Source organism: Callionymus lyra, chromosome 14 (assembly GCF_982586985.1).
Source record: "Callionymus lyra chromosome 14, fCalLyr1.hap1.1, whole genome shotgun sequence".
NCBI classification, from domain to species: domain Eukaryota; kingdom Metazoa; phylum Chordata; class Actinopteri; order Syngnathiformes; family Callionymidae; genus Callionymus; species Callionymus lyra.
Window position 1 is genome coordinate 25,864,356 of NC_141831.1, and position 25,123 is coordinate 25,889,478.

Genomic DNA, 25,123 nt, shown 5'->3' on the forward strand with positions numbered 1-25,123 from the left:
TAGTGGAAGAATCCCGAGCCTTAGTTAGCTTGATAGCATAATGATGTCAGTGCTGTATTTGTATTAAAATGTTAAATTACGATGATTCGATCACTCGTTGTTAGATGCAATGCTTTCAGGAAAGACAGACCCACTTTATTTTGCTTTTGATTGGTTAATATGTCGTGGGGCCTTCTGTGATTGGCTAGATCTACGCAAAAGGACTAGAAAATGTTTTATCATTAAAATATAAATATTGAGTATTAAATGGATCAGTATAAGCGTGAGAGAAACAAAAATAATATTTTATTCCCGGCCAAAATGTAGAGTTTAAATATTCAATTTTTCTTAGTCTTGTCTCTTTTTTATACGATTAAGATTAAAACTGTTTTTGGTTTTTGGTGTGTGCCTTTCACTGCGGTTGTATTTCCAATCTGCGAAACTAAATAAGACCCTTACAAATATTAAACTTTAATGGTTAAAGACTTCAGCCAGATTGTGGAAAATCAAGGCGAATAAACGTATCTTTGAGCATTATATTAGCGATATACAGAGATATGGCAACCAGCGTGCGTCAATTGCATGTATCAACGCAGTTTGTGATGGATTGTGCATTGAGAGGTGAGGCACTGCCTCACCTGCCCACCCTGACCGCACGTCCCTGGTAATACAGGTTAGCATGAACATTCTTCATTAACATTACTAAGCATATTACGTGGCAAAACTTTTTCCAACTACCTTTTAAATGGGGTTTAAACTTGGGTATAAGCTGTTAGCCTAAAACATATGATATGATCTTGGTCATGTATTTGGTCATGCACCTTGACAGACCATAATTAGAACTCAACTCAACTTTCAGATCCCTTCAATTGTTCCGTTCTGGTAGGAAAGGTCTAATTCCCAGAAAAGACTGTTGTCAAGCCTGTCACTCCCAAACACTGAGCTAGTCAACATCATATTTTCTTCTCCTTCTTTTTTCTAGCAGTGGATAGAAGGTTAGTTTATTTCCCCATTTTCATTAGATAATCATGTTTCTGAGACATATGAAACATCTTAAACTCCTTTGGTCTACAGATAATTGTTTTTCTTGACTTGAAAAGCCTTTTCCAGGGTTAATTCAATTAATTGGATTTGGCCTTTTGGCAAAACACAACCCATGCACATCGAAACAGTTGCTTTGTCATATAATCAGTCAATGTTATTGACAGACTCACCTCAACACCCCAAACCTCAAACATTGTTTGCCCAAGTCATTATCAATGCTTTACTGCCACTCACAGTATATTTCGAAGAATATCCTCTACAGAAGAGAAAATATCTTCCTGTTAGTGAAATAAGATAGAGTCTGACAGATCTAACAGACCAACCCCAAGTAGTAAACGAAACCCCCCAAATAGAACTCCTCCAACTCGAACATTATTTTAAATTCCAGTCATTGACTCAACAACAGATCTAGAGTGAAATAAAAGTTTTTATTGAACTATCCACAGCTAAAATACTTACTTTTAACAGTCGTAGATGTTAAAACTGCTGCACATTATCAGAGTTACTAGACAAGCCACAGAAAACAATGTCGGAGTTTAAACTACACAACAAGAATACATTTTTAAACACAATTTGAACAAGGAATTTGAACATTTTAGAATGCCTCATTCAATTATATAAATCATCACTAATTACCAAACAATATATATTTCCTTTACACATGGGTTAAACTCAATGACGTTCATACAGATCGACTAAAATGTTTGTTTGAGTTTTATCTAATGTTGTGTTAATGTTTATCTACAGTAATCTGTTTTTTTTTAAACATATTAGACAGTTGTTACCCAAAAATAAGTGTTATAGAACAAGTTTTGCTTTAAAATGTTAACATTTAAGGATTAACTGTTGTATTTGTTCATTTATTTGTAACAAATACCCTGCATCCAAGGTCTCTTCATTTTTATTTATCTCCTGAATTCAATTCATTTAACATCTCCTTTTGAAGGTGCACCTTTGTAAATCCCAATTTAAAGATTTGTACTTTTTAAAAGCTTTTATCTTAGATGTCACCTTACTGAGAGTTTTATTCAAAAATTTTCCACCACAATATTCTTATTCTGTATACTCAATTACTTAAACCATAAGTAATGCGTTAAGTATATATTTTATTGAGTATTGTTTTGATTGTTTAAGCGCTTTGTGACCCTGGTCTGGAATAGCGCTATATATATATATATATATATATATATATATATATATATTACTTACTTACTTACTTTAGACCACCTTGAGTAGTGTATGACTTTAAACTTCTAGACCAAAAATGAAATAAATCCACACTCGGTTCCTACGATGAAGTATTTTAAATTGATGCGCACAGTCTTTTAGTGCGTAAGTTAGTAAGTATGTCATTTTTTGATGAATGAAATCTGGTTTAAAGATAAACATTTTTACTGGACATAAGTAAGATAGAACCACAGAAATGTTGTTTCTGAAACACACAACGCTATGTCACTCATGTTTGTCCCATCACAGTTATGCAAGCAGTTCATTAAAAAAGAAAGAAAGACAGACTTGAAAAGGCTTTATCATTCAAGGCCGGGTCGTTCCTTTCGAATTCCTTCCTAATCCCACGTTTGTTTCCCACACAAACAGTGATGAAATCACCGGCAGTGGTATAATTATAATAATGTTATCTTTTGTTAAGTTCATTTGATAAGCAACTTTACACGGCCAAAGACAATTGTTGAATCTTGATCCTATATCCTAGATGGTCTCCAATCTTTTCTTCACCATTGAACGGCTGAATGTGGGCATTATTCCTGGATAAAAACAATAAAAATTATAATAGCATGGCTGGCAAAAGTTTTCCATAGTTTACAGATCTGACAAGACAGATGTTAGAGACAGATACTGACTAATGTTTCTTCAAAGAAAATATGGTTGGGTTTTAAAATAAAATGTATTTTACACAGTAATAATCAATAAATCACAAAATAAATATACTGGGCCTCAATCCAGTGGTTGGGGATCAACCTTATAGACCATGAACAGTCAACGTATAAAATGTCCTCAGAAATTAGTTCAGTTGGTTAGTGCGTGTGCAATGTGCGTCCAAGTGAAAGAGATGTCAGGTCTGTGAAGGTCGGCCGGCTGATTTTATGCTGCTGCTGTTGTGTTAGCACTTCAGTAGCACAAAGTCTTCTCCATGCTAACCAGCCCCCACTGAAATAAAACAGCACACGAGACCATCATTTTCTACTAGATGAGTGATTGAAATATTAAGATCGGTCTTTAAATAGATGAAGTCTGGTTTTGAATGGCTTTCAAAAAATGACTTTCATGGCTGTCTTGACGTTTGCACTCGATCATAATCAAGGTAACTGTGTGTTCGGTCGCTGTCTTGATACACCAGCGTGCGAGAGGATCGCCACCATGTGCTGTCTCAGCCATGAATCACTGATGCTTATTTTGAAGCAACTTGAAGGCAGACGTCCTCCGTAAATGTCCACTTACAGCATCAGCACAAATTTTTACACTGTAATTCATCAAGCAGCGAGAAGTTGGGAAAACAATTTCCATGATGGAAGGATGGATGCAAATAGCTCTTTATCTATCAGCGGAGTGACAGCAGCTGATGTGATGTATGAGCGCAGAAAACAAGTTTAAAAATATTTCAGAGACGTGGGTGAAGTGTGATTTCAGTAGAGTATGAATCTCTTCATCTTCTCCAAAGTTCGGTTTATTAGATGTACTGAACCGGACGTGAAATCATGAGCTGCTCGACTTATAATATGATACATTCAAACCATCTGCAATGAAACCTACAGTAGCTCTGTACGCTCATGTTAGCATGTGAGGGTCATTATACTTCCACTTGTCCTTTAAAAATAATAATCTATACATCTTGTCAGAAAAAAAAAATGTCTTACCTCTGGTGAAAATCTCTGTTGAATTTCTCCTTTTTATTGTCCCCCTCACAGAAGCAAATTAATGTTACACAAACATGTCATACATTATCTTAATTTGATCTTTGAAGCCATATGTTTACATGACAATTGTGGAAAAAAAAACAACTTAATAGTAACTTCAACAAGCAAATCAATCCTCTCAAGTTGTGTGGTCTGTTATGTGGAATCACAGGATAATAAGAGGATTTAGTGATTTATTTACATTGTGGATGTGTAAAAATGCATTATTTGACACAGCTTTTATCATGAATATAAAAAAAAAACATAAACTTCATGAATGAACAATTTAATTGTTATTAAGCCATTTGATGTATCAGGATTGTATTATATCTGAAATTGTTGTTTTCTGCTTTGTCAGTCTTTGTCCACTGGGGGTCACTAGTCAGCACTAATGAGTGACACTTCTAGGAGCTTAACTTCTCTGTGTACTAACATCTCTATCTTTCTCTGCCTGCAGGGAAATACTCCTCCAGTGGTGGTGAACACTGACACGCTCGATGGCTCGCCATACGTAAGGATTATATCTAATCTCTCTTTATTGTATTCAGAGGCTTGACTCAAACTCATGATTCACTCTTAAGGCTTGATATTGTGTTATTACTAACCAGGGCTGCAAAGTTTCAACTGTTGACAAGTGAGATTTCATACCTTTCATAATGGAAATTCAGGCGTTTTTCTATTTTCAATATGTATAGAAGGTTTTTCAGATAAAGGCATTCAGAGCTGTCAATCAGATATGACTGATCTAATAGATATATACAATACTTTCCTTGAAAATAAAGTTTTTTTTTTTCAGAAGTTACCATTAAATTGGTTGCTAGATTTTTGTTTCATAAATGAAAATCGAATAAATGGAACTAATTAGTTTTTTGATTTGCATTTCACAATTGAATATAGAATAAATAAAAGCTACACGGACCGTCACCTGGCTCTTGGACTTCAGTTGTACTCATCAGTGTGTGCCTGTTTGTACAAAAATCAATTTTCATTGAAATATTTACATTAGAAAATTTGCTTAAGCCCCGGCCACCAGAAACACTAAACGTTAATTTATTATCTAAATAATAATTTATGAAGTAGATAATTATGTTTACCCTGACCACACACAATGGGCTCTGATTGGCCAAGCATTGTGTTTTGTTACAGCGCCTCATCAAAACTGGAAGAATCTACCTCCAAGGGACTTGTTGTATAAACAAAGCAGTGCGTGATAACAGCTGGCTGGAGGAGGATCTAAGCCCATTATTACGCCCTTAAGACTGATGTCCTCAACTCCAAACCAGCTATAGCATGATAAAGCTATATCTCATCTAATGAACCTGTCATCTTTGACGATGCCATGTGGCTGAGATGGTTAAAATAATGATTTAATGATCAATTCTCAATTTATTCTCTCACATTCTACATGGAATGTTACGATAGTTTGTGTTATAGTTATTATAGTAGTATTTTCTAGAAGAGATACAGTATATGGTGGTCATTGGTTGTAACTTGTGATAATTATTGATTTATAGCACCATGAACCTGTCATCTTTGACAATGCTATATACACTACATAAATAAAATATGATGAAGACGTAGTGTTGTGTTGATGCTCTACTCGTTCAAAGCCAGAGGTTTATTACCTCCTTCTGAATGTTGTTTGTGGAGTTTACTGTGAAGTTTAGCAGAAAACACGCGACATGTTTTACTGTCTGTCACACTCCAAGCGTGACACTGACAGCTCTGCCACTGACCTACTCTTCTCCCAGATGACATGACGAGCGAAGCTCACACGGCTCATCTCCACCATTACATAGATCATTGCCATGGTGTTAAAGTACAAAAAAATCAAAATAAACGGACCTGGACATTGAAGCTCATTGAAATGTGATCAAAATTAACAATTTCTGGTAAAACCACAACAAAAGATTAACAAAGCAGAAATGGTGATTGATATCATGTGTCTGTCTCCATATTGCCTTTGAGTATTGTTTCATTTTGAATATCCAAGTGGTTTGAAAGCGAGTCTACCTTCCGGATGAGAGGTGAAATGTCTTCCTAGAACTCTACACACTCCAGTTGACTCGCTCACGTACCTTTTGGATAGCCAAGACCTGGATGAATCTGAACTTTCTCAGACTTCATTTTGAAGTTAGCAGCTACTATTATAATCATGCTCTTTGCTACTAAACGTCGCACAATCTCCACATGAGCACAAAAATCACAGAATTTGGGGAATCAATTAAGTATGTATCGATCTATCTAAAAAACTGCTTCATGGCACAGTGGGTCTGAGACGCTGGCTGAATTTATTTCCATCACAGCTGAGTATTTTTTGAAGCCTCCAAGAATAGAAAAGTGAGGCGGCGGGGCGAGAGAAGCTTCTTTTTTCACTGCACCGTTGCAAATACACTCGTCTAACATTGGGCAGAGACAGAAACACATATTTCCAATCGCCAATACTGCTGCTTTAACACCGGTCCTAGAAAAACGACATCAATTGGAGCTAGCACTTAGAACTTAGTCACTCATCATGAGAAAGATATCAACATTGTGAAACTAGGAAAGCACTGTAAGCTCCACAGACAAGGATCCGGTTCATTACTCTGCAGCTTGACTCCTTGAGACCTGCCCAGAAAGAAAGTGGGTCATAAAGAGATGAATTCCCCAGGGTTGATATAGAAGGATAATTGACCTTGTGTCAGAGGAGGAGAGGAGCTCATCCAAGTTTTTTTTAGACTTCTAAGAACATACAAGGAGTGCTATGGTATCAGGACAAATGTGATTTGTTTCACTGGTGGATGATCTATCTGCCCATCGTAACCTTCATATTGTCCATAATCATATTTGATCTCGACAGGTAAATGGAACAGAAGGTGAGATTGAGTACGAGGAGATCACACTGGAGAGGGTGAGTTTTCCAACCTTAAATTTGTTACACAACCTTTGACATGGACACCTTAGTATTCCTCATGTTGTTTTGGCCTGATCAAACATTGACGAACTGCCGCAGGTGTAGGTGGAAACAGGAGGAAATTGGAGACAATGAACCCATCTGGTGCAATGTACACATCAACATTAAACAGCCAATGATGAACAATAATGAACGTTTATAATGCTCAATATTAAGATAGAGCAAACACATTTTCTTACAGAATAAACCATCTAAAGGGAAAACTCTTGTGTCCTCTGCACCAGGACACCAGGATTATAAACAGAACAGAACTAACTAAAGCAATATAAAATTAAAAACTATAAAAACTCAGTGAAGCCGGCGCAGGGCGCTTCTATGGACCAACGGCTGGCTCATTGTTCTTCATGGGCCCTGAAGCCTCAGACGTAAAACCTGATTCATAATTTATTCTGTGTTTTTGGTCATAATTGCTCCTGCAGGGTAACTCAGGTCTGGGCTTCAGCATAGCAGGAGGGACAGACAACCCCCACGTGGGGGATGACCCCAGTATCTTCATCACCAAAATCATCCCCGGAGGAGCTGCAGCACAAGACGGCAGACTGAGGTATGTTTTAAACAGCTTCAACAGGGAGACTTATGCAATATGATGAAAATGCCTGATCTATGAGCAATTAAACAAACACCTTTTGTAAAGGTCTGTATTTGGCCCATTGGCTTCAAGCTACGTGTACAAATGCTCTACTGCTATCAGAGTCTCAGCTTAAGTAACATGTTTTTAAAAGTCTTCATTAACAAAAGTAACAGTAGTATGTATTTGAAAAAGACCTTCACTGACCCGCTCTGACTTCGCCTCTACCCCCATTGTCAGCGTGAACGACTGCATCCTCTTCGTGAACGATGTGGATGTGCGGGAGGTCACACACAGCCAGGCGGTGGAGGCTCTGAAAGAGGCAGGTGCTATTGTACGCCTCTACGTCCTACGCCGGAAGGTGGCTGCAGAAAAAGTCACGGAAATCAAACTCATCAAAGGGCCTAAAGGTACATCAGGTCTGGACAGTTGCTCGGCACAGAAGTCTTGTGGAGGCTTAAATAGGGCCTCTTTCCTTGCTCTGCTCACCTTCAGCCTTCCCCTCTCCTCAGGATTAGGGTTCAGTATTGCTGGAGGGGTGGGAAACCAGCATATACCTGGAGATAATAGCATCTATGTCACTAAGATCATCGAGGGAGGAGCGGCGCATAAAGACCAACGACTGCAGATCGGAGATAAGATTCTAGCGGTCAGTCTCTCTAATACTTGTATTCTAAATAATTACATGCATGCCAAGCCCTTTAGCTGTGTCAAATGACCATGAACGACAGTCTCTCAAACAAAGTAAAAATTACTCAATTAAATCCGTTGTTTGTTGTCATATATGATTTTGAATGGGCGACACTGCCATCTGCTGTTAGAGTGTGGCAGGTATTATTGTATTATTATTATTATTATACGGTAGTATATTGCCAGTGTTGTAAACACAACATACTTTTTTTTGTGGTGGCAGTACATAATAAAAGAATGAAGCAAGACAACACACTAAACACAAGAGTGACTGATATGATCTGATATTGAAAAATGATGTATTCTAGATTTTCATTTTTTTTTGGTCTGAAATTATGTCCATTGATTGGCAATGTTCCTTTTTCATGTTTCATATGTCACAAATAGATGTTTATCTGACAATAAGCAATTGATGTAGACGTACAGTATGTAATCAAGATTTACACACTTTTTCTGTTTAATTTTCTCTCTTATCTATGTTGGTTCTTAATAACATATTTGTTGTTGTTGCTATTGTTGTTCTTCTTGTGTCTGCACTGATTTCAGAAAAAAAAAAACCTTTTTCTAATTCTCAGTATAGCACAAGAGTAAACTGTCAATGTTCTGGCCATATAAAACTAAAATCAGTCGTTACTGTAGCATGTTGACGCATGGACACAGCTCTTGTTGATTTTAAAAACCTCCACATTAATGCTTTTTGGTTTTAAAAGAGGCCTTTGGTTGCCTGGAAGATCCATAAGAGCCTGTTGAAAATTCAACACTGTCCAGGGTTTTCCTCGAAATCTTGACTCTCAACTGTTACACACCTGTGACAACACATGATTTAATTTTTGGGGGATTTTCACAACAGGTGAACAATGTTTGCCTGGAAGACGTGATGCACGAGGATGCAGTCGGGGCTCTGAAGAACACGGCTGAGGTGGTCTACCTCAGGGTGGCCAAGCCTAACAACCTGTTTTTGACCAACTCCTTCAACCCTCCGGACCTTACCAGCAGTAAGAATCATCATTCTTCACTGCTCAACAATCCTGCTCACGATTACATTTGTTCTTATTTCCACAGCTTATTCCCACATGGACACTGAACTTAGCCATCCTAACTATCTGGGCTCCGACTACCCACAAGCCCTCACTCCCACCTCACCCAGCCGCTTCTCTCCAGTTCTGCACGGGCTTATGGGAGATGACGAAGTCCCCAGGTGAGTGGCGATCCTTCTATGCGTCACAAGGCAGGTTCTAGTATTTTTCTAGTATATTCCGGTAGTAAAGGTAGCAGGTCTCTGTACTTTACGTTCTCCAGGGAGCCTCGCAGAGTTCTCATCCACCGGGGCTCCACGGGCCTGGGCTTCAACATCGTTGGTGGAGAAGACGGCGAAGGGATTTTTATCTCCTTCATACTGGCAGGCGGACCGGCCGACCTCAGCGGAGAGCTTCACAAAGGCGATCAGATCCTCAGTGTAAGATGTTTTTCTTCTGCAGACTCTTCCTATGTAACCACATTTGAACTGAAAGATTTGTTGGATACCATCACAGCAAGGTTTAGCATTAGTGTTCTACGTTAGCTTCTCTTGAGAAGAGCTGCCTGGATTACCATTGTGAAATAGAATAATACAGAAGTTTACTCATTTGTTCACCTCACGTGTCCTTCAGGTCAACGGTGTGGACTTGCGAATGGCCACTCATGAACAAGCAGCAGCAGCTTTGAAGAACGCTGGACAGACGGTGACCATCATCGCGCAGTACAGACCTGATGGTAAAAAAGATATCAATTGATATGTATTACACATTACATAAATATTATAAATATGTTTTCGTTTACACTTCTACTTAGTAAATATAGATGTATCAGTTATATAACATTTTCAGATGTATCTTTATTATTGTACATTGATATTGTAAACTCAAGCTAACTTCATAAATGTCCAAATAATGTAAAGCTAGTGTGTAAAGCTTCAGAGCAACATTAGCGTATTAGCACTCAGATATGTTAGAAAAATAACACACACTAGACGTAACATATTTACACATAAACGCTGTATATTTCTATATCACCTATAATGTAAGGAGCAGTGATGCTGTCCTTTATATCGAAAGATGATTGACATGTCAGGAGATGGTTTCGTGGTTAAAACATTCTTTTTGTGTGGCATTTCATCAGAGGAAACTCATCCGATCTCTAATTGAATTCATGGTCGGAGAGAAGCTGATGACTCTTCTGAGAGTGAGCACATTGCATTACAGTCACTTATAAATGCAGGAAGCTTCATTTATTTTTCAATGTCAGAAAATTTTTTGGAAACGCTGGTTGAATTCTGTAACAAGAGTTGCCATCACAGACAAATATTTTTCATTTTTAGCATAAAGACTGTCCCTATAAGGTAGACTTGATTTCAGAGAGCACAGGGGAATGTCTTGCATTATCCAGGACTCACACTAGAGTGCCTGCAGTCTGCGACAGAAGGGCGCAACCTCGCTTTGCAGCGACTCAAACATAAAATACACAAGACTCAATATAGTTATTTACATTTATAATCAACGGGTCACAAAAAATGACTGGCTGGATTTAGCCCCCAGGCCTTGATTTGACACTACAAGGTCATAGAAGTGATGTTTGTAAAAAAGATTCAACGGCGTGCTGTCAATTAAAACTGCTGATTTGTTTGCTGGATTAAACCAATTAAATGTTGCCAAGAGGTGAAACGAGACCGGCAGTAGTGATGGATGTGTTGGTACAAAATCGCCTGTTATGAAGTAATATTATGAATTAAAGCGATTTAACGTCTGCAGATGCAGTCTTTCTTGTTAAACAGGACACACTCTACTTTTATTACTCAGTCCCTGCCTTAACAAAAACAAACTACTGTGTATTTCCATCTACCGTATGCGAGGATCGACCCATTAAATCCTGCATCATTGAAGTAACAAAAAGGGCCTCACTACCAAGTGAGTTGTCCAAGCTAGTAATGTCAATGGATGGTGCACATTTCTGACTTGCAACGATCAGGGTCGCTGGTTCCAGCACCCCATAGTCATAATCAGAGACGGCGCTGATCTGTGCAAATGATGATCTTGTTATATTGAGAGAATTGTGGGACGTGACGCAGTGATAGGCTCTGCAAACAGGCGCCCCACGTAGACAGGATATGACAACTGTCGAGTCGACACAAACCAAAAGTAGAAACAGAACGCAAAAGCATCAATGTGAATAAAGTTTATGAGTAGTTCCTTTTTCATCACTTGTATGTCATACTGTCAAGTTTTGTCATGCATCCTTTAAATCCATCGTGTTTAGAATAATACGTCAGCAAAGCTATTGTGTTCATTACTTTAAACATGTTCGTTTTTTGCTACAGAGTACAGTCGTTTTGAGGCAAAGATCCATGACTTGCGGGAACAGCTGATGAACAGCAGCATGGGCTCCGGAACTACAACGCTTCGGAGCAACCCTAAAAGAGGCTTCTACATCAGGTAGAAAACTGAAGAAGATTCTTTCAGGATGTGGTGAAGCACAGTAGTGACATATTTTAAGACGATTTATCTAGTTTGTATTCAGTGATGAAACTCATTTAATTTACTTTCAAAATCCTTCTCAAATCTCACTCACTCGTGCTGTACTCAATCAGTTGTATATGTTGTTTCAGTTTAATGTGGTCACATGAGATGGACATTAGTAAAAACGGTTTTACTTCTGCCTTCTCATAGGGCTTTATTTGACTATGACAAGACGGCAGACTGTGGCTTCCTTAGTCAAGCTCTGGGTTTCAAGTTTGGTGACGTGCTCCATGTTTTGGATTGTGGCGACGAGGAATGGTGGCAGGCACGAAAGGTCTGCCCGCCAAATGAAGCAGAGGAAGTCGGCTTCATCCCCAGCAAGAACAGGTGGGTCACAGGTTTTCTACATAGACAACTGTTGATGTGTTGATGAGGTTTCATTATAAGTTGTCGTCATTTTCACAGCTAAGCAGGTGATTTTATTAAATAAGTGCTTGAGAGACAAAGTGTATAAAGCAGGAAGTACCATAATGTTTCATGAAACATCATCAGCTGTTTAATGAACATCATCAGCTGTTTAATGAACATCATAAGCTGTTTCATGGAACATTATCAGCTGTTTAATGAACATCATATGCTGTTTCATGAACATCCTCAGCTGTTTAATGAACATCATAAGCTGTTTAATGAACATTATCAGCTGTTTAATGAACATCATATGCTGTTTCATGAACATCCTCAGCTGTTTAATTAACATCATAAGCTGTTTAATAAACATCATATGCTGTTTAATGAACATCATCAGCTGTTTAATGAACATCATAAGCTGTTTATTCAACATCCTCGGCTGTTTAATGAACATCATATGCTGTTTCATGAACATCCTCAGCTGTTTAATGAACATCATAAGCTGTTTAATGAACATTATCAGCTGTTTAATGAACATCATCAGCTGTTTAATGAACATCATATGCTGTTTCATGAACATCCTCAGCTGTTTAATGAACATCATATGCTGTTTCATGAACATCCTCAGCTGTCTAATGAACATCATATGCTGTTTCATGAACATCCTCAGCTGTTTAATGAACATCATATGCTGTTTAATGAACACTGTTTCATGACTCAACAGTCATGTAAGTGTGTCTATGAAGATTGTGTCAAATACATTATCTTTGGTCTGGAAACGTGACACCTGTCTTACATTTTAATGTCTCCACATCTGAAATGCGAACAGGAATCCAAGTCAATCGGCTGCAGCCTCCGTTATTATCCCTGTGAAGTGTAATTACTGTGATTTGCTGTTTCCACAGAGTGGAGAGGAAAGAGTGGTCTCGCACCAACACCAAAGAAAGAGTATGTACATTTACACGTCGACTGATTGAAGCTTGGTGCCGGTAGTTAAATCTTGTTTTTCTGCAGGATCATGGACGTGAGAACTCTCAAGGTAATGGCTATTTGTCCTGCAATTGTATGAACTGTTATTTAGGCACACTTACCATGAGTTCTGACTGAAGCTCAGTTTTTTTATTTGAATTTTGTGCATTGAGCCAAAACAACAATTCAAACACAATAAAGATAACTTTAGGCCGAATGAGGGAATTCTTGTGTATAATATAAGGTGAATTATTTTATAACTGTATACACAATACCAACACAAACTCACTCAGACCATTCAGTGCTTTAGATAAACAATGTCCTTGGAAAAGAGATGCTGAATCTGTTTCTCTTCATCACAAACTAGCAAAGAAAGAAAGCAAGAAACTTGTTTTTGAATGTTCAAGATCTTATGAAAGACAACCTTGGGCGTCTCCTTGTGTGGTTAAAAGAGGGAACATCTTGCACTAATAGGACGACACATGCTCACTATAATAAGCACATATAGAGTTTTGACTCACGTTGACTCTTCGTCTCCAGGGAGAGATAAACCCTCCAACAGTTACGAGACCGTCACCCAAGTGGAAGGTGAGTAAATCTGTTATTCTGTGGAACTCTATCCAATGTTTGTCTTGGTCCACAGTTCATTACGCCAGGCCCATCATCATTCTGGGTCCTGTGAAGGATAGGATCAACGACGACCTGCTGTCTGAGTTCCCTGATAAGTTTGGATCTTGTGTGCCACGTGAGTGACGACCCCTCAGTCTCTGATGAGGACGCCAGCATCGTGTCATGAACCCGGATCACCCATGTGTTTTCAGACACCACGAGACCAAAGAGGGAGTACGAGGTGGACGGCCGGGACTATCACTTTGTGTCGTCCAGGGAACAGATGGAGAAGGACATCCAAAGTCACCGGTTTATCGAGGCGGGTCAGTACAACAGCCATCTGTACGGCACAAGTGTCCAGAGTGTCCGTGAGGTGGCTGAACAGGTCAGAACCAAAACCTTTTTTCTCTCTTCGCTGATGCTGTCATTAGCCTTTTATGAGTGCCGCTCAGTGAACTAGCTGCATTTAACAAGTCTCTTCCTGTGAGCAGCAGGGTAAACACTGCATCCTGGATGTATCAGCAAACGCCGTCCGCCGGCTACAGGCGGCCCAGCTCCATCCCATCGCCATCTTTGTTCGGCCAAAGTCACTGGAGAATGTCCTGTAGGCTTCCCACCTAATGTTGATGCTGTGTGGCTCAGATCTGTGGTCTGATGAACCCTCTTGTGTGACAGAGAGATCAACACCCGGCTGACGGAGGAGCAGGCCAGGAAAGGAATGGACCGAGCTCTTAAACTAGAACAAGACTTCCTCGAGTTCTTCTCGGGTAAGTGGGTTAGTTAGTATCGTTTAACTATCGTTTTTGTAGGATTCCAGTTCATTGTCCAAGATAAAAAATTAAACAAAAAATGCAAGTCAAATCATTTCTGCTAATTTTCCTTTTCATCTCTTCTTGGTCTTTTTAGTAGATAATGTTTACATTAGGTTCTGTTCTGGGTCCTTTATTGTTTTTGCTGTACTTGATTCCCCTCGGTAAAATCATTCAGAGATTTCCAGATGTTTCTTATCACATTTTTGCTGATGTCCAGCTCTACTACTCTTTTGATCCAACTAAGCCCCAGAGGCTGAACAGCTTAGTCAATTGTTTGCTAGAAATCAAACAATGGCTGAGTGAAAACACTCTACAGCTAAATGTGGACAAAACTGAAACACTGGTGATTGCTCCTGATGATAAGGTTCCAGGGTTGAGTCAGTACTTGGGTGACTTAGGTCAGTCTGTCAAACTGAGCCTGAGAAACCTGGGTGTTGTATTTGATAAAGACATGTCTCTTGTTCGACACTGCAGAAAACTGACCAGAAACTGTTTCCTTCAACTGAGAAAAATCTCTAAACTTAGGAAAATGTTGTCGAAACATGATCTGGAGCTTGTAATCCATGCGTTTGTTTCTTCTCGTCTGGACTATTGTAACAGTTTTCATGTCTTAACAAGAAGGAGCTGTCTCGTCTGCAGTTGATTCAGAACTCTGCAGCGAGAATTCTGACCCGCTCAAGTAGAAGAATTCACATTTCTCCGATCCTTAAAACACTTCACTGGCTTCCAGTTTCTTTCAGGATCAACTTTAAAATTCTGGTTCTTACTTTCAGAGCTGTTCATGGTCAGGCTCCTCCTTACATCACTGATCTGATCCAGCCTTACACCCCAGCTCGGGCTCTGAGGTCTGTGGATCAGAATCTACTTATGGTTCCATGCACACGGCTCAGGACCAGAGGAGAGAAATCTTTTCAGGCTGTTGCTCCTAAGCTTTTGAACGATCTTCCTCTCTCTTTGCGCTTGATTGAGTCTTGATTGAGTCTACTGACTCCCTTAAGACGTTTCTATTTGTTCAGGCTTTTCCTTGATTTTCTGGAACTCCTGTGTTGTTCTCAGTATTATCTTGATCTTTAAAGTATGCACTTTTTTGAGTATTGTTTTGATTGTTTAAGCACTTTGTGACCCTGGTCTCGAAAAGCGCTATATAAATAAATATTACTTACTTACTTACTTACTTATGTCCACTATACCCATTTATGGTTCCAAAAGTTGGGCAAAGTCTTTCTGTTTCCCCTTTGCTATATATGTCAGCTTTTCCAGGTGAATGCTATTCATTATCTCCCTTTTCCACATATTTCAATTTGATGCAAAGAGCAAAAGCCCTCCTTACCTGGAGCTGTCCAAAGTCTAGAATACAACAAGAATACAACAGAACAAACCCAATCCACCAACACAATAAATTATTGGAACATTTCAGATAATGTTTAAATTCCATTTTTCCAAAACTGTTTTTTTTATTCAAGGAATTGGTACAGGTGCCTGGGATGTTATGTGACGTGTGATGAAGTCTTTCTGGATTGATATATGTCCTCATGATCCATTTTTATTCTTGCAGTTTTGCCCTCGTTTTAATTGACTGATTTTGAGCTTTTGGTCATACATTGATCCATTCTGACTCTTTCATATCTTCTTTTAAATCTGCTTTCCATCCATTCAATTTATCCATCGTTGATTCTCTATGTTCTGATAAAAAATTACAATTCTTGGATAAGTATCCTTTCTTACTCAGGTACTTAACTTTTAGTTCTTCAACTTCGGATAGTTGAGGTTCATACTTCTGCCTTTAAAGTCCTGTAAAGGACTGTGTTTTGATGCGATGATGCGTTCTGATTCTTTTCAGAAAATGCACACTTCTTCTGTAGCTGTTCGAATGACAGTTAATCTCCATCCTCGTAGAGGTCAATCATCTTCTGCATATCTTTTTCATCATGATTACAAATTTCTATTTCACCAAAAAGGTGGAGATTTGGCATTTTTATTTTATCATTGACATATTTGTAAAAAGAATGCCCAATTGGAATTATATTTCTAAGGAAAGTATTTTTATTTTGTTTTTTAATGTATTTTCATCAGTGGAATAGAGACAAATAATTATTGAAGAGTTTGCAGTTTAATTTTTCTCAACCCATGAGGTCATTCAGAAGATGTTAGCCCACCTCTTTTAGATGGAATGTATAGCCATTTTAGATGCAGTCCTGCCTTTTTCTTGTTCTAAAGAAATGCACTAAATGATTTTTGGAGTTGGTTGAAAAAAGAAGTTTGCAGTGGTAGAGCTTAAAAAGAATAGAAATATTTGGATTGTATACTATTTTTAATTAAATGAATTTGTTCAATCATGAATATTAGCGATCTAAAGTTTCACTTACATTTTCTAGCAAGGATCATAATCTGCTGTTTATAAATTGTTGATGGTTGTCTCAGTAAAGGACAAAGACTGTTTTCGTGATTACAGGGTTTTTTCTTTCCTCCTTGTTTTGGAACAAAATAACAGACCTGCTTGCCAGTTGATGATTTAATTCATAATTCCTCCAAAAGTCTATATTCAACTGTTGTGTTTTTAGTGGGATATAAGTCTACATCCTCCAGATCTTTGTCAGTATTCGATTGTGGATGAATATTGATTTATAGCTTCATAAACCTGTCATCTTTGATAATGACAAAAGAGTCATAGCTGAAATATTATGTTTTAATTATCAATGTATTTAAAAAAAAAAATGATATTCAAAATCTTTAACCTGCCATATTTAATTATCTGAGACATTTCAATTGGCTGAAAATATAAATCTAAATTTGTTTAAAACAATCAATCAATAGATAAAAATGAATCATCTGATGAATCATCTTAATAAAGGAATATATAACGTGAATTTTAAACAGCATAGAGTATGACCGTGATAATAAAGCATTATGCAGCTGATTAAATGCTCTTCATTTGAAAGCAGGACATTTATTTTCTCCCACTGAGGGGAAGTTACTAGGGGTGTGCATCTTTCCAATATAAGACGGTTTGATACGCATCTAGATACATGGGATACGAAACGATTCAGGAAAGATACATTTTAAAAACAAACAATTTGATTTGACTCTGTAATGATTTGATCCAATTCGATTCGGTACGATTCAGTGCAAAATTATGTAATCCGATGAGTCTGTAAATTCTCATTTGTGCAGGGCAAAGGCATCTCTAGGCAATTGAATCAGGTCAACTGGACTTGGTTTTTGTCTGTGAAGACGTTTCGCTCCTTATCCAAGTGGCTTCATCAGTTGGAAGGACTAGCAGGCAAGTCTGACTAGCCCGCAGACACATACAAAAACCAAGTTACATTATGAATGATCCTAAATCAATCTTAAAAATGTCATATTGTTTACCTTCATAGGGATAAGTTTAATAAAAGACTAGCAAACAATTATTAATGTTGTTTCTGACATTTGAATAAAGAACCATGTCACTGTGTTTATTACTCTAACACGTTACAGTTTATGAACTTTGGAAATTAAAAAAACTTACTATTCAATTTTCAGTACTGAAACAAATTAGAGCAAAAGAAACAAGTACATTTCACGAAGGATGTGAGAGAAATAAACCTTTTGGAGAGATGTCTGAGTAGGCTCAGATCTGGGAACAATGAGCTGCTACTGAGTAAGTAAGTAATTAAGTAATTAAAGGTTATTCGTAAAGCGCCTTTCTGGAACAGGGTCACAAAGCGATCAAAAACAATATAGAGCTAAAATACATACTTTAAAAGGCCAAGACACATAAGACAAACACAGGAGTCCCAGAAAATCAGGGAGCGTGTGTGAGGAACCATCAGTAGATTCTGATGCACAGACCTCAGAGCTTGAGCTGGGGTGTAAGGCTGGATCAGATCACTGATGTAAGGAGGAGCCTGACCATGAATAGACCCGAAATTAAGAACCAGAATTTTAAAGCTTGTATTAAGTGCAGGTAAAACAGCTCTTTCTTGTTTAGACACGAAAATAAACTGTTACAATAGTCCAAACAAGAAGACACAAATGCATGGATAATAAGCTCTAGATCATGTTGTGACAAGTTTAGAGATTTTTCTCAGTTGAATGAAACAGTTTTTGGTCAGTTTTCTGCAGTGTTGAACTAGAGACACGTCTTTGTCAAATACAACACCCAGGTTTCTCAGGCTCAGTTTGACAGACTGGCCTAAGTCACCCGAGTACTGACTCAACCCTGGAATCTTATCATCAGGAGCAATAAACAGAGTTTCAGTTTTTTCGACATTTAGTGTTTTCACTCAACCATTGTTTGATTTTTTAGCAAACAATTGACTAAGCTGTTCAAGAGAACCAGAACCACCTTCTCTAAGATCTTGGACAAGTATGGAAGTTTGGAAATAGGTCTGAAATTACTGAGGTCAGTCGGGTCTAAGCCTGGCTTTTCGAGTCACAAAAAAAACCTGTGGAAGGGGAGAGGTTAACCATTTTGGTAACCCAGGGGCTGATTACATCAAACACTTTAATAAAGAAACTAAACGGAAGGATGTCGGACGAGCAAGAGGAGGGTTTCATCTTGCTCACCAGTGCTCAAATATCAGCCAGAGTTACAGACTTAAAGAAGTCCCACAAGGTGGTGACAGGCTCAGTGACACCAGGGGTTACACGCAAAAGGAGAGGGATTTTCTCTTTGATCATTTTAATTTTGTGTGTGAAAAATCTCTACAATGCTAGACAGGTGAGGGAGGGGGGAGCGAGGTGTCAGAGTTCTGCGCTGATGATCATGAAGGACTAATTTAGTTCTTATATCAGCGAAGTTTCTTGAAAAGGCGTGGAGAAAGAGAATAGAATGAGGCTTGTGTATCGATGCACTCACATCTCTTAAATCGTTGTTGCTTTCGATTGGTTAATATTTCGTGGGGCCTTCTGTTATTGGCTAGATCTACGCAAAAGGACCAAAGTTTATTATCATGAAAACATCAATATTGAGTATTAAATGGGTCAATGGGTCAGTGTGAGAAAAACAAAGAATATTTTATTTAAGGCCAAATGTAGAGTTTAAATTTTCTTATCTCTTTTTTATACGATTAAGATTAAAATCGTTTCTGGTCTTACCTTTATCTGTAAATAAAGTCCATGCACCTGTCCTTCACCACACAAACCTTTGTTACTTTGTTGTAAACGTCCGCCTTATTTCCTTTAGTTTTAAAAGTCTCTCCGCCTCAATGGAGATGTTTGTGGAGGCTCATTAGTGTGTGCCTCAAGCTTTTCCTTTTTACTGCGATTGTATTTCAATCAGCGAAGCTAAATAGACCCTTACAAATATTATAGTTTAATGGTTAAAGGCATCAATGACCATTTTTCCAATGCACCAAATAGAAGGACAATAATAAAAATCGATTGTTTTGTACATGTACCCCACCATGTAATGGGTGAATAATGAACTGAAAAGTCAGCATAGAGCAGTCCACCTGTTTTTTAACCTATTTAAGTCCCCAGCATCTGTATCCTGGTCTTCAATATAGCTAAATGTCGTTGTGTCCCTGAGCAAGACACTTCACCCTGACTGCTCCTGATGGTGAACTTGGCGCAAGTGTGCAGCCTACTCCCGTCAGTATGTGTGAATGGCTGAATTTCCCCTCGCGGGACTAATAAGGGATTCTAAAAAAAAAATAAAGCCTTGATAAAATATCCACCTTCACCTGTTGCTCAGGAGACAAAAGCCCACCAGGTTTACCATAGCATCCACTGTCTGTGGGTCTTTCCATCTCATGCAGATAGAAGATAAAATAAAAACTATAAATAGTTAAAATTGATAAAAACCTACTAAAGCTACATTTTTTTAAACCTAGTAAATATTTATTTCATATAATCCATGCATAAAATCAGAATGTTGCATTACAATAAATTTTGCAAGTGTTACGTGTATATTACATTAATTAAATATAGTGTACAACTAACAAAAACAACGTGATAATATTCATACTCACCAAATACTACTGTCTATTTTCAATATGTCTTTCCTTTTCTGGCCCTTGAGTTTAACTTTAGATTCTTGTATGAACTTACTTAAACATATTAACAAGTGATGGGATGATGAGGTGCCATCAAACAGTCAATGAGGGGCGATGAACAAGGAGATTATGTTTCATTAAACAGTTTAAGAGTGTGAAAGGGTGTGAAAAAACAGTTGGCCAACAGGTGTCATGACATTGTCGATGATCTATAATGACAGGTTGATAAGTTGTCATAAATAAGTAGATGATGTTTCATGAATCAGATAATGTGATGAAAACGTTGACGAGGTGTGATGAAATAATTGATGCAGTGTCATGAAACACATAAAGTGTGATATAACAGTTGATGTGGTTTCTGAAAATATTAGATGTGTTGCGATGAAATTGTTGATGGGATGTCTTGAAATAAAGGATAATAGATTTAAACAACAGTTGACAAGGTGTAATGGCACAGTTCCGGACTTATGGATCAGTATATGATGTTTCATGAAACAGTTGATGAGTTATCTTAAAACATTTGATGGGGTTTCTTTTAACAGTTGATGAATTAACATGACACAGGGGATAAAGATTCAAACAGTTGATGCGATTTAATGCAATGTAAGGAAACAGTTGTTGAGGTTTAATGATATGGTTAATGAAATGTGATGAAACATTGTGCTCATTTTTAATGGCCACTAGATGGCGCCCTCTGCACTACTTTGGCACTGAACCACTAATTCAGTCAAATTCAAGTTCAAAAAATTCATGAAACCTCATCCACAGATCACTCTTAGAAACATCGATTGACTCGCAGAGAACGTTCCAGTCTGTTTTCCTCACTGACCTGTCTCTCCCCTTTGACCCCTGTCCTTCTTGTCTACTTGCAGCCGTGGTGGAAGGAGACAGCTTTGAAGAAGTCTACCACAAAGTAAAGACTGTCATCGAGGAGCAATCAGGGCCTTACATTTGGATCCCGGCCCGGGAGAGGCTGTGATGCTGCCTCCACCTGACCGCTCAACTCCACTAGACACCACCCTTCACCCTCACAGCAGCCTCGCCTGTCTGCCCGCCTGCCTGTCTGTCTTGTCCTTCAGCAAAAGTCAGTGCTTGGGCAAAGAAAAAGACAGCAAGTGACAGGTGGAGGTGGATACAAGTAGAGGAGGACAGTTGATGCTAGCAGGCGTCAGAGCTTCTGTGTGCACACTTGACATTAGAATGCTTCTTCCTCCCACAGTCCATCTCCAACATCTCACTCTCATCACTTCAAGTACTGTACATTCTGTATTTCAGGTGCATTTTGGTGGCAAGTGTGACACCGTCTGAGTCTAGCTCTGAAGATCCAGAAGGAAGTTTAGTTTTTGGCTGGTCTCACCATCTACACTTAAGTGTCTCACCTCTGAGGTGCTCAATGACTTTTTATATCAGCAACATGCTCCTATTCCTGTCAGCTCTGCCTCGTACTACAGAGAGATGAGGGGCTAACCACTGAGGAGATCCTACCTGACCAGGAGGGGAAGCCATTTTCTCGTGACTTGGATGCGGTGAGGAGGCGTGGTGTAAACGTTGATGAGGTCAGAGAGGTCATACTGAAGCCGTGCATGCGTCCTCAAAGACAATGGACTGGAGAAGAGCGTTTTTTAAAAGCATGTTTGAAGGAGAGCGTTCGGATCACACACCTGCACACAAACACACACACAGTCGTGACCTCAGCTGTGACCTAGCACACGCCTTGGCAAAGGGAGTTGGTGGGATGCCTCACAGGTCAGACCTCCCCCCCCGTCTGACCTTTGAGTCGGCATCCCCGTGCGAACGTTATCTCTCTGGGCACAAACATCATCAGCGCACCAACAATCACTGCAGACACACGGCTGTCTTCTGTGGCTGACTGTCAACTAAGGCACAGTGTGTGTTTGTGTGTGTGTTTCTGTGTACATTTTTGTGTGGATTCTCCTCAGTGTGGGAAACACAGGTTCAGTTTTCTTCACTCAGCTTTCCCTAGTGCTTCTTCCTCCCTCCTGTGTCCACACAAACGCAAAGTTCAACTAATAAATATCCTCTCTATATAAATGATATAAATATATCTAAATACATATATCTTTTTTATGACGATTTCTAAGTCTCTTCGCTCAAATTATATTGCTTTCAGCTCAGAATTAGCTGATGGAGTAACACTTATACGTTCATTGTTCTAGTTCAAAACAACACAAACCACAGAAGCTGTCAATCAAATGAAGATGACATCAGTGTTGAGGATTAGTTGAAACACAGCTGTGTGTGTGTGAGTGTGTGTAAGTCGAGCCAGTCAAGGGATACTTAACTTTAAGATTTTTTTTTTAACAATTATTGCCAAAATGTGTTTTTTATTTATTTATATATCGGTAAATATAACCTATTTATTTTAAGACTGTATTATTTCCTTCTCAAACGTTTGTTTGTATTTTCCATTTAAGAGAATCAGAAAAGTAAAATCTTAAAAAAAAAAAAAAAAGCAAAGATCAAAGAATAGATGAAAATCACAAAACATTGCAATTGTGTTTTTGATTAAAGTTTTTTAATGTATGGATTTACTACATTTAAAATGTGGCAAATTGTGTTTATACTTCAGTTTTCCATTTAATTTTGAGTACTTTAGATCATTTTTTGCTTTTAATTATTATTTGAAAAAAGATGTGATCCCAAGTGTGTGTGTGGCAGGAATTTGTGCAATATATATTAAAACATCTTTAAGAAGACGATTAATATTTGTTGGTGGTTCTGTACAATAGTGTCCGGTGTGTGTGTGTGCATATGTGTGTGTGTGTGTATGTGTGTGAGGGAGTGTGACACACGCACATAATGAAGTAGTGCAATACTGAACTGATGTTATGCAATGAGGAAAAACACCTAACGTTTGCACTGACGGTGGGCTTCAGGTCAGAGATGGTTTCCTGAGCATGTATTTACTTCTATTTTTTCTGAATTCTAAGAGTGAAGGTGGAAATATTGACGTGATCATTCATATTTATCCTTGTTTTGCTCACTCTCTTTGAGCTGGTGAGTCCATCATTAGTTTCTGTCTGTGTAATTTTCTCTTTTGAAGGTATCACATGTAGAGATTTTATTTTTGTTTTATTTGTGAGAACGCTGTAAATATGGTGTTGGACACTGCAGAGAAAACGAGATGTCATCCCTGACCAATTGCTTCAACACGAAAAGGAAATTCACACACACACACACGCACACTTACAGTTACACACAGACATCTTTTTGTTTTCTTTCTCAATGTATTTAAGTAATCTCTCTCAGCCATCCGTATCATGACGTGTGATATTCGTTCTAAAGTATATACATTTTTACAGAAGAGACTGACGACAGAAAAAGAATATATTTAACAAATAAAATGAATTCAAATGTTCAAGTTCAGTGCGCTTGATGTAAATTAGCTAAAAAATAATAAAATTAATTTAAAATGCTTTCTGAAATATGACGTGGCATTTGTCTTTTTTACATTTGTTTGTGTTTCGACTGACTCATGTTGCTTTTTCTCTGTGACTTCAGCGAGTTGCTCTTCTTACTTCACATGTTCCTGGACAAGATCCTCACGCCTCAGCCTCCCAAATGGTCTCCATTATTAGGATTTCTCATTGAAAATACTTCAAATGTCAAATTCCAGATACGATATGTAGCACATAAGAGTCAGATATGACGACTCAATTGTTACATGGAGCGACCAACTAAATCAGTGTGTGTGCCTCTTTGTATTTGTGTGGGTCTGTGCATATGTGTGTGTGTCTGCTGCGATGATGATACTGTGGAATATTCGTCTTCACTCATGTGAGGGCAGAAGCGTTGTTATGTAATTCGTCACTGTTGGGAAGTGACCTACATAAAAAAGATTCTTTTATACATTTCTGCATGTTTTTTTATCAGCAGGGTCAGGAAGAGGCTTTTCTACGTCTGATGAAAAAGTAAGGATGGCAGACAGAAGCACCGGGGAAGCCATCAAGGTATAACATGATAAAAGGTATCTGTGGACCTCTGGTTGTTTAGCCATCATGTTGCTGATCACACCTGCACAGGAGTCTGCAGTCTGAAAATAACACTCTCCCCCCCCAAGTTTAAAGACTAAACTAAAGTATTTTAGCAATCGTTACATATATGACTATATGATTATTGTATTGTTTCATTTAAAATAGTTTGTATGGACAAAATTATGTAATAGGTGTGTAGCTTTTTGCTTTTGTTGTCAACCATTACAAAAATGTTGAACCGCAACTTCTGTTGAAATATTACATTTAGTTTTCATCTGATAATAAATAAAACTGATGAAACACTGACTGGCTAGTCACATGAGTTACGAGGCCTCTGCGTGAAGCAACATTAAGGAAACTGATCTATAGATTTAAACATGCTATTTACTACTCATGTTATTCAGACAGTCGATCATTTTCTCTTCGACTATACACAGATAGCTAATAAAATTGATTCAATGTTGAATAAAAGTTGGATGGTTCATTTAGAGAAAAGAATGTTGATTCCATGTTGAATTAAAGCTACCATTTCAACGTTGGAAATCAGCTTATGAATCAACATTTGTTCCACATTAGACAAATAGATGATGGGCGGGGGCATTTGTGACCAATCTAGACAGAGCTGGGACTCAATATGATATAATGCAATGCATACATAGTTGAAAAGACATTTATTCAGTGTAAGAATTGGCTCAATGTTGTTCATAGCGAG

The 25,123-nt window shown here is 38.2% G+C and overlaps 1 protein-coding gene across 4 annotated transcripts in view; it reads left to right on the forward strand.

The window, feature by feature from the left end:
• Positions 1-23,862, forward strand: part of dlg4a (discs, large homolog 4a (Drosophila)) — a 75,957-nt gene extending 52,095 nt beyond the window's left edge. For 3 of the 4 annotated variants that reach the window (XM_087806819.1, XM_087806818.1, XM_087806815.1), the window contains exons 4-22: positions 4,393-4,446; positions 6,778-6,828; positions 7,311-7,435; positions 7,700-7,869; positions 7,972-8,108; positions 9,000-9,144; positions 9,212-9,347; positions 9,425-9,605; positions 9,799-9,901; positions 11,502-11,616; positions 11,851-12,027; positions 12,954-12,996; positions 13,063-13,087; positions 13,558-13,605; positions 13,661-13,762; positions 13,839-14,011; positions 14,118-14,230; positions 14,302-14,393; positions 21,289-23,862. In XM_087806819.1, coding sequence (XP_087662945.1) covers positions 4,393-4,446; positions 6,778-6,828; positions 7,311-7,435; positions 7,700-7,869; positions 7,972-8,108; positions 9,000-9,144; positions 9,212-9,347; positions 9,425-9,605; positions 9,799-9,901; positions 11,502-11,616; positions 11,851-12,027; positions 12,954-12,996; positions 13,063-13,087; positions 13,558-13,605; positions 13,661-13,762; positions 13,839-14,011; positions 14,118-14,230; positions 14,302-14,393; positions 21,289-21,395 — 2,097 coding nt within the window. In that variant the 3' untranslated portion in view covers positions 21,396-23,862. The remainder of the gene's footprint in view (positions 1-4,392; positions 4,447-6,777; positions 6,829-7,310; positions 7,436-7,699; positions 7,870-7,971; positions 8,109-8,999; positions 9,145-9,211; positions 9,348-9,424; positions 9,606-9,798; positions 9,902-11,501; positions 11,617-11,850; positions 12,028-12,953; positions 12,997-13,062; positions 13,088-13,557; positions 13,606-13,660; positions 13,763-13,838; positions 14,012-14,117; positions 14,231-14,301; positions 14,394-21,288) is intronic. The other variant, XM_087806817.1, reaches the window with a different exon arrangement.
• The last annotated feature ends 1,261 nt before the right edge of the window (positions 23,863-25,123 follow it).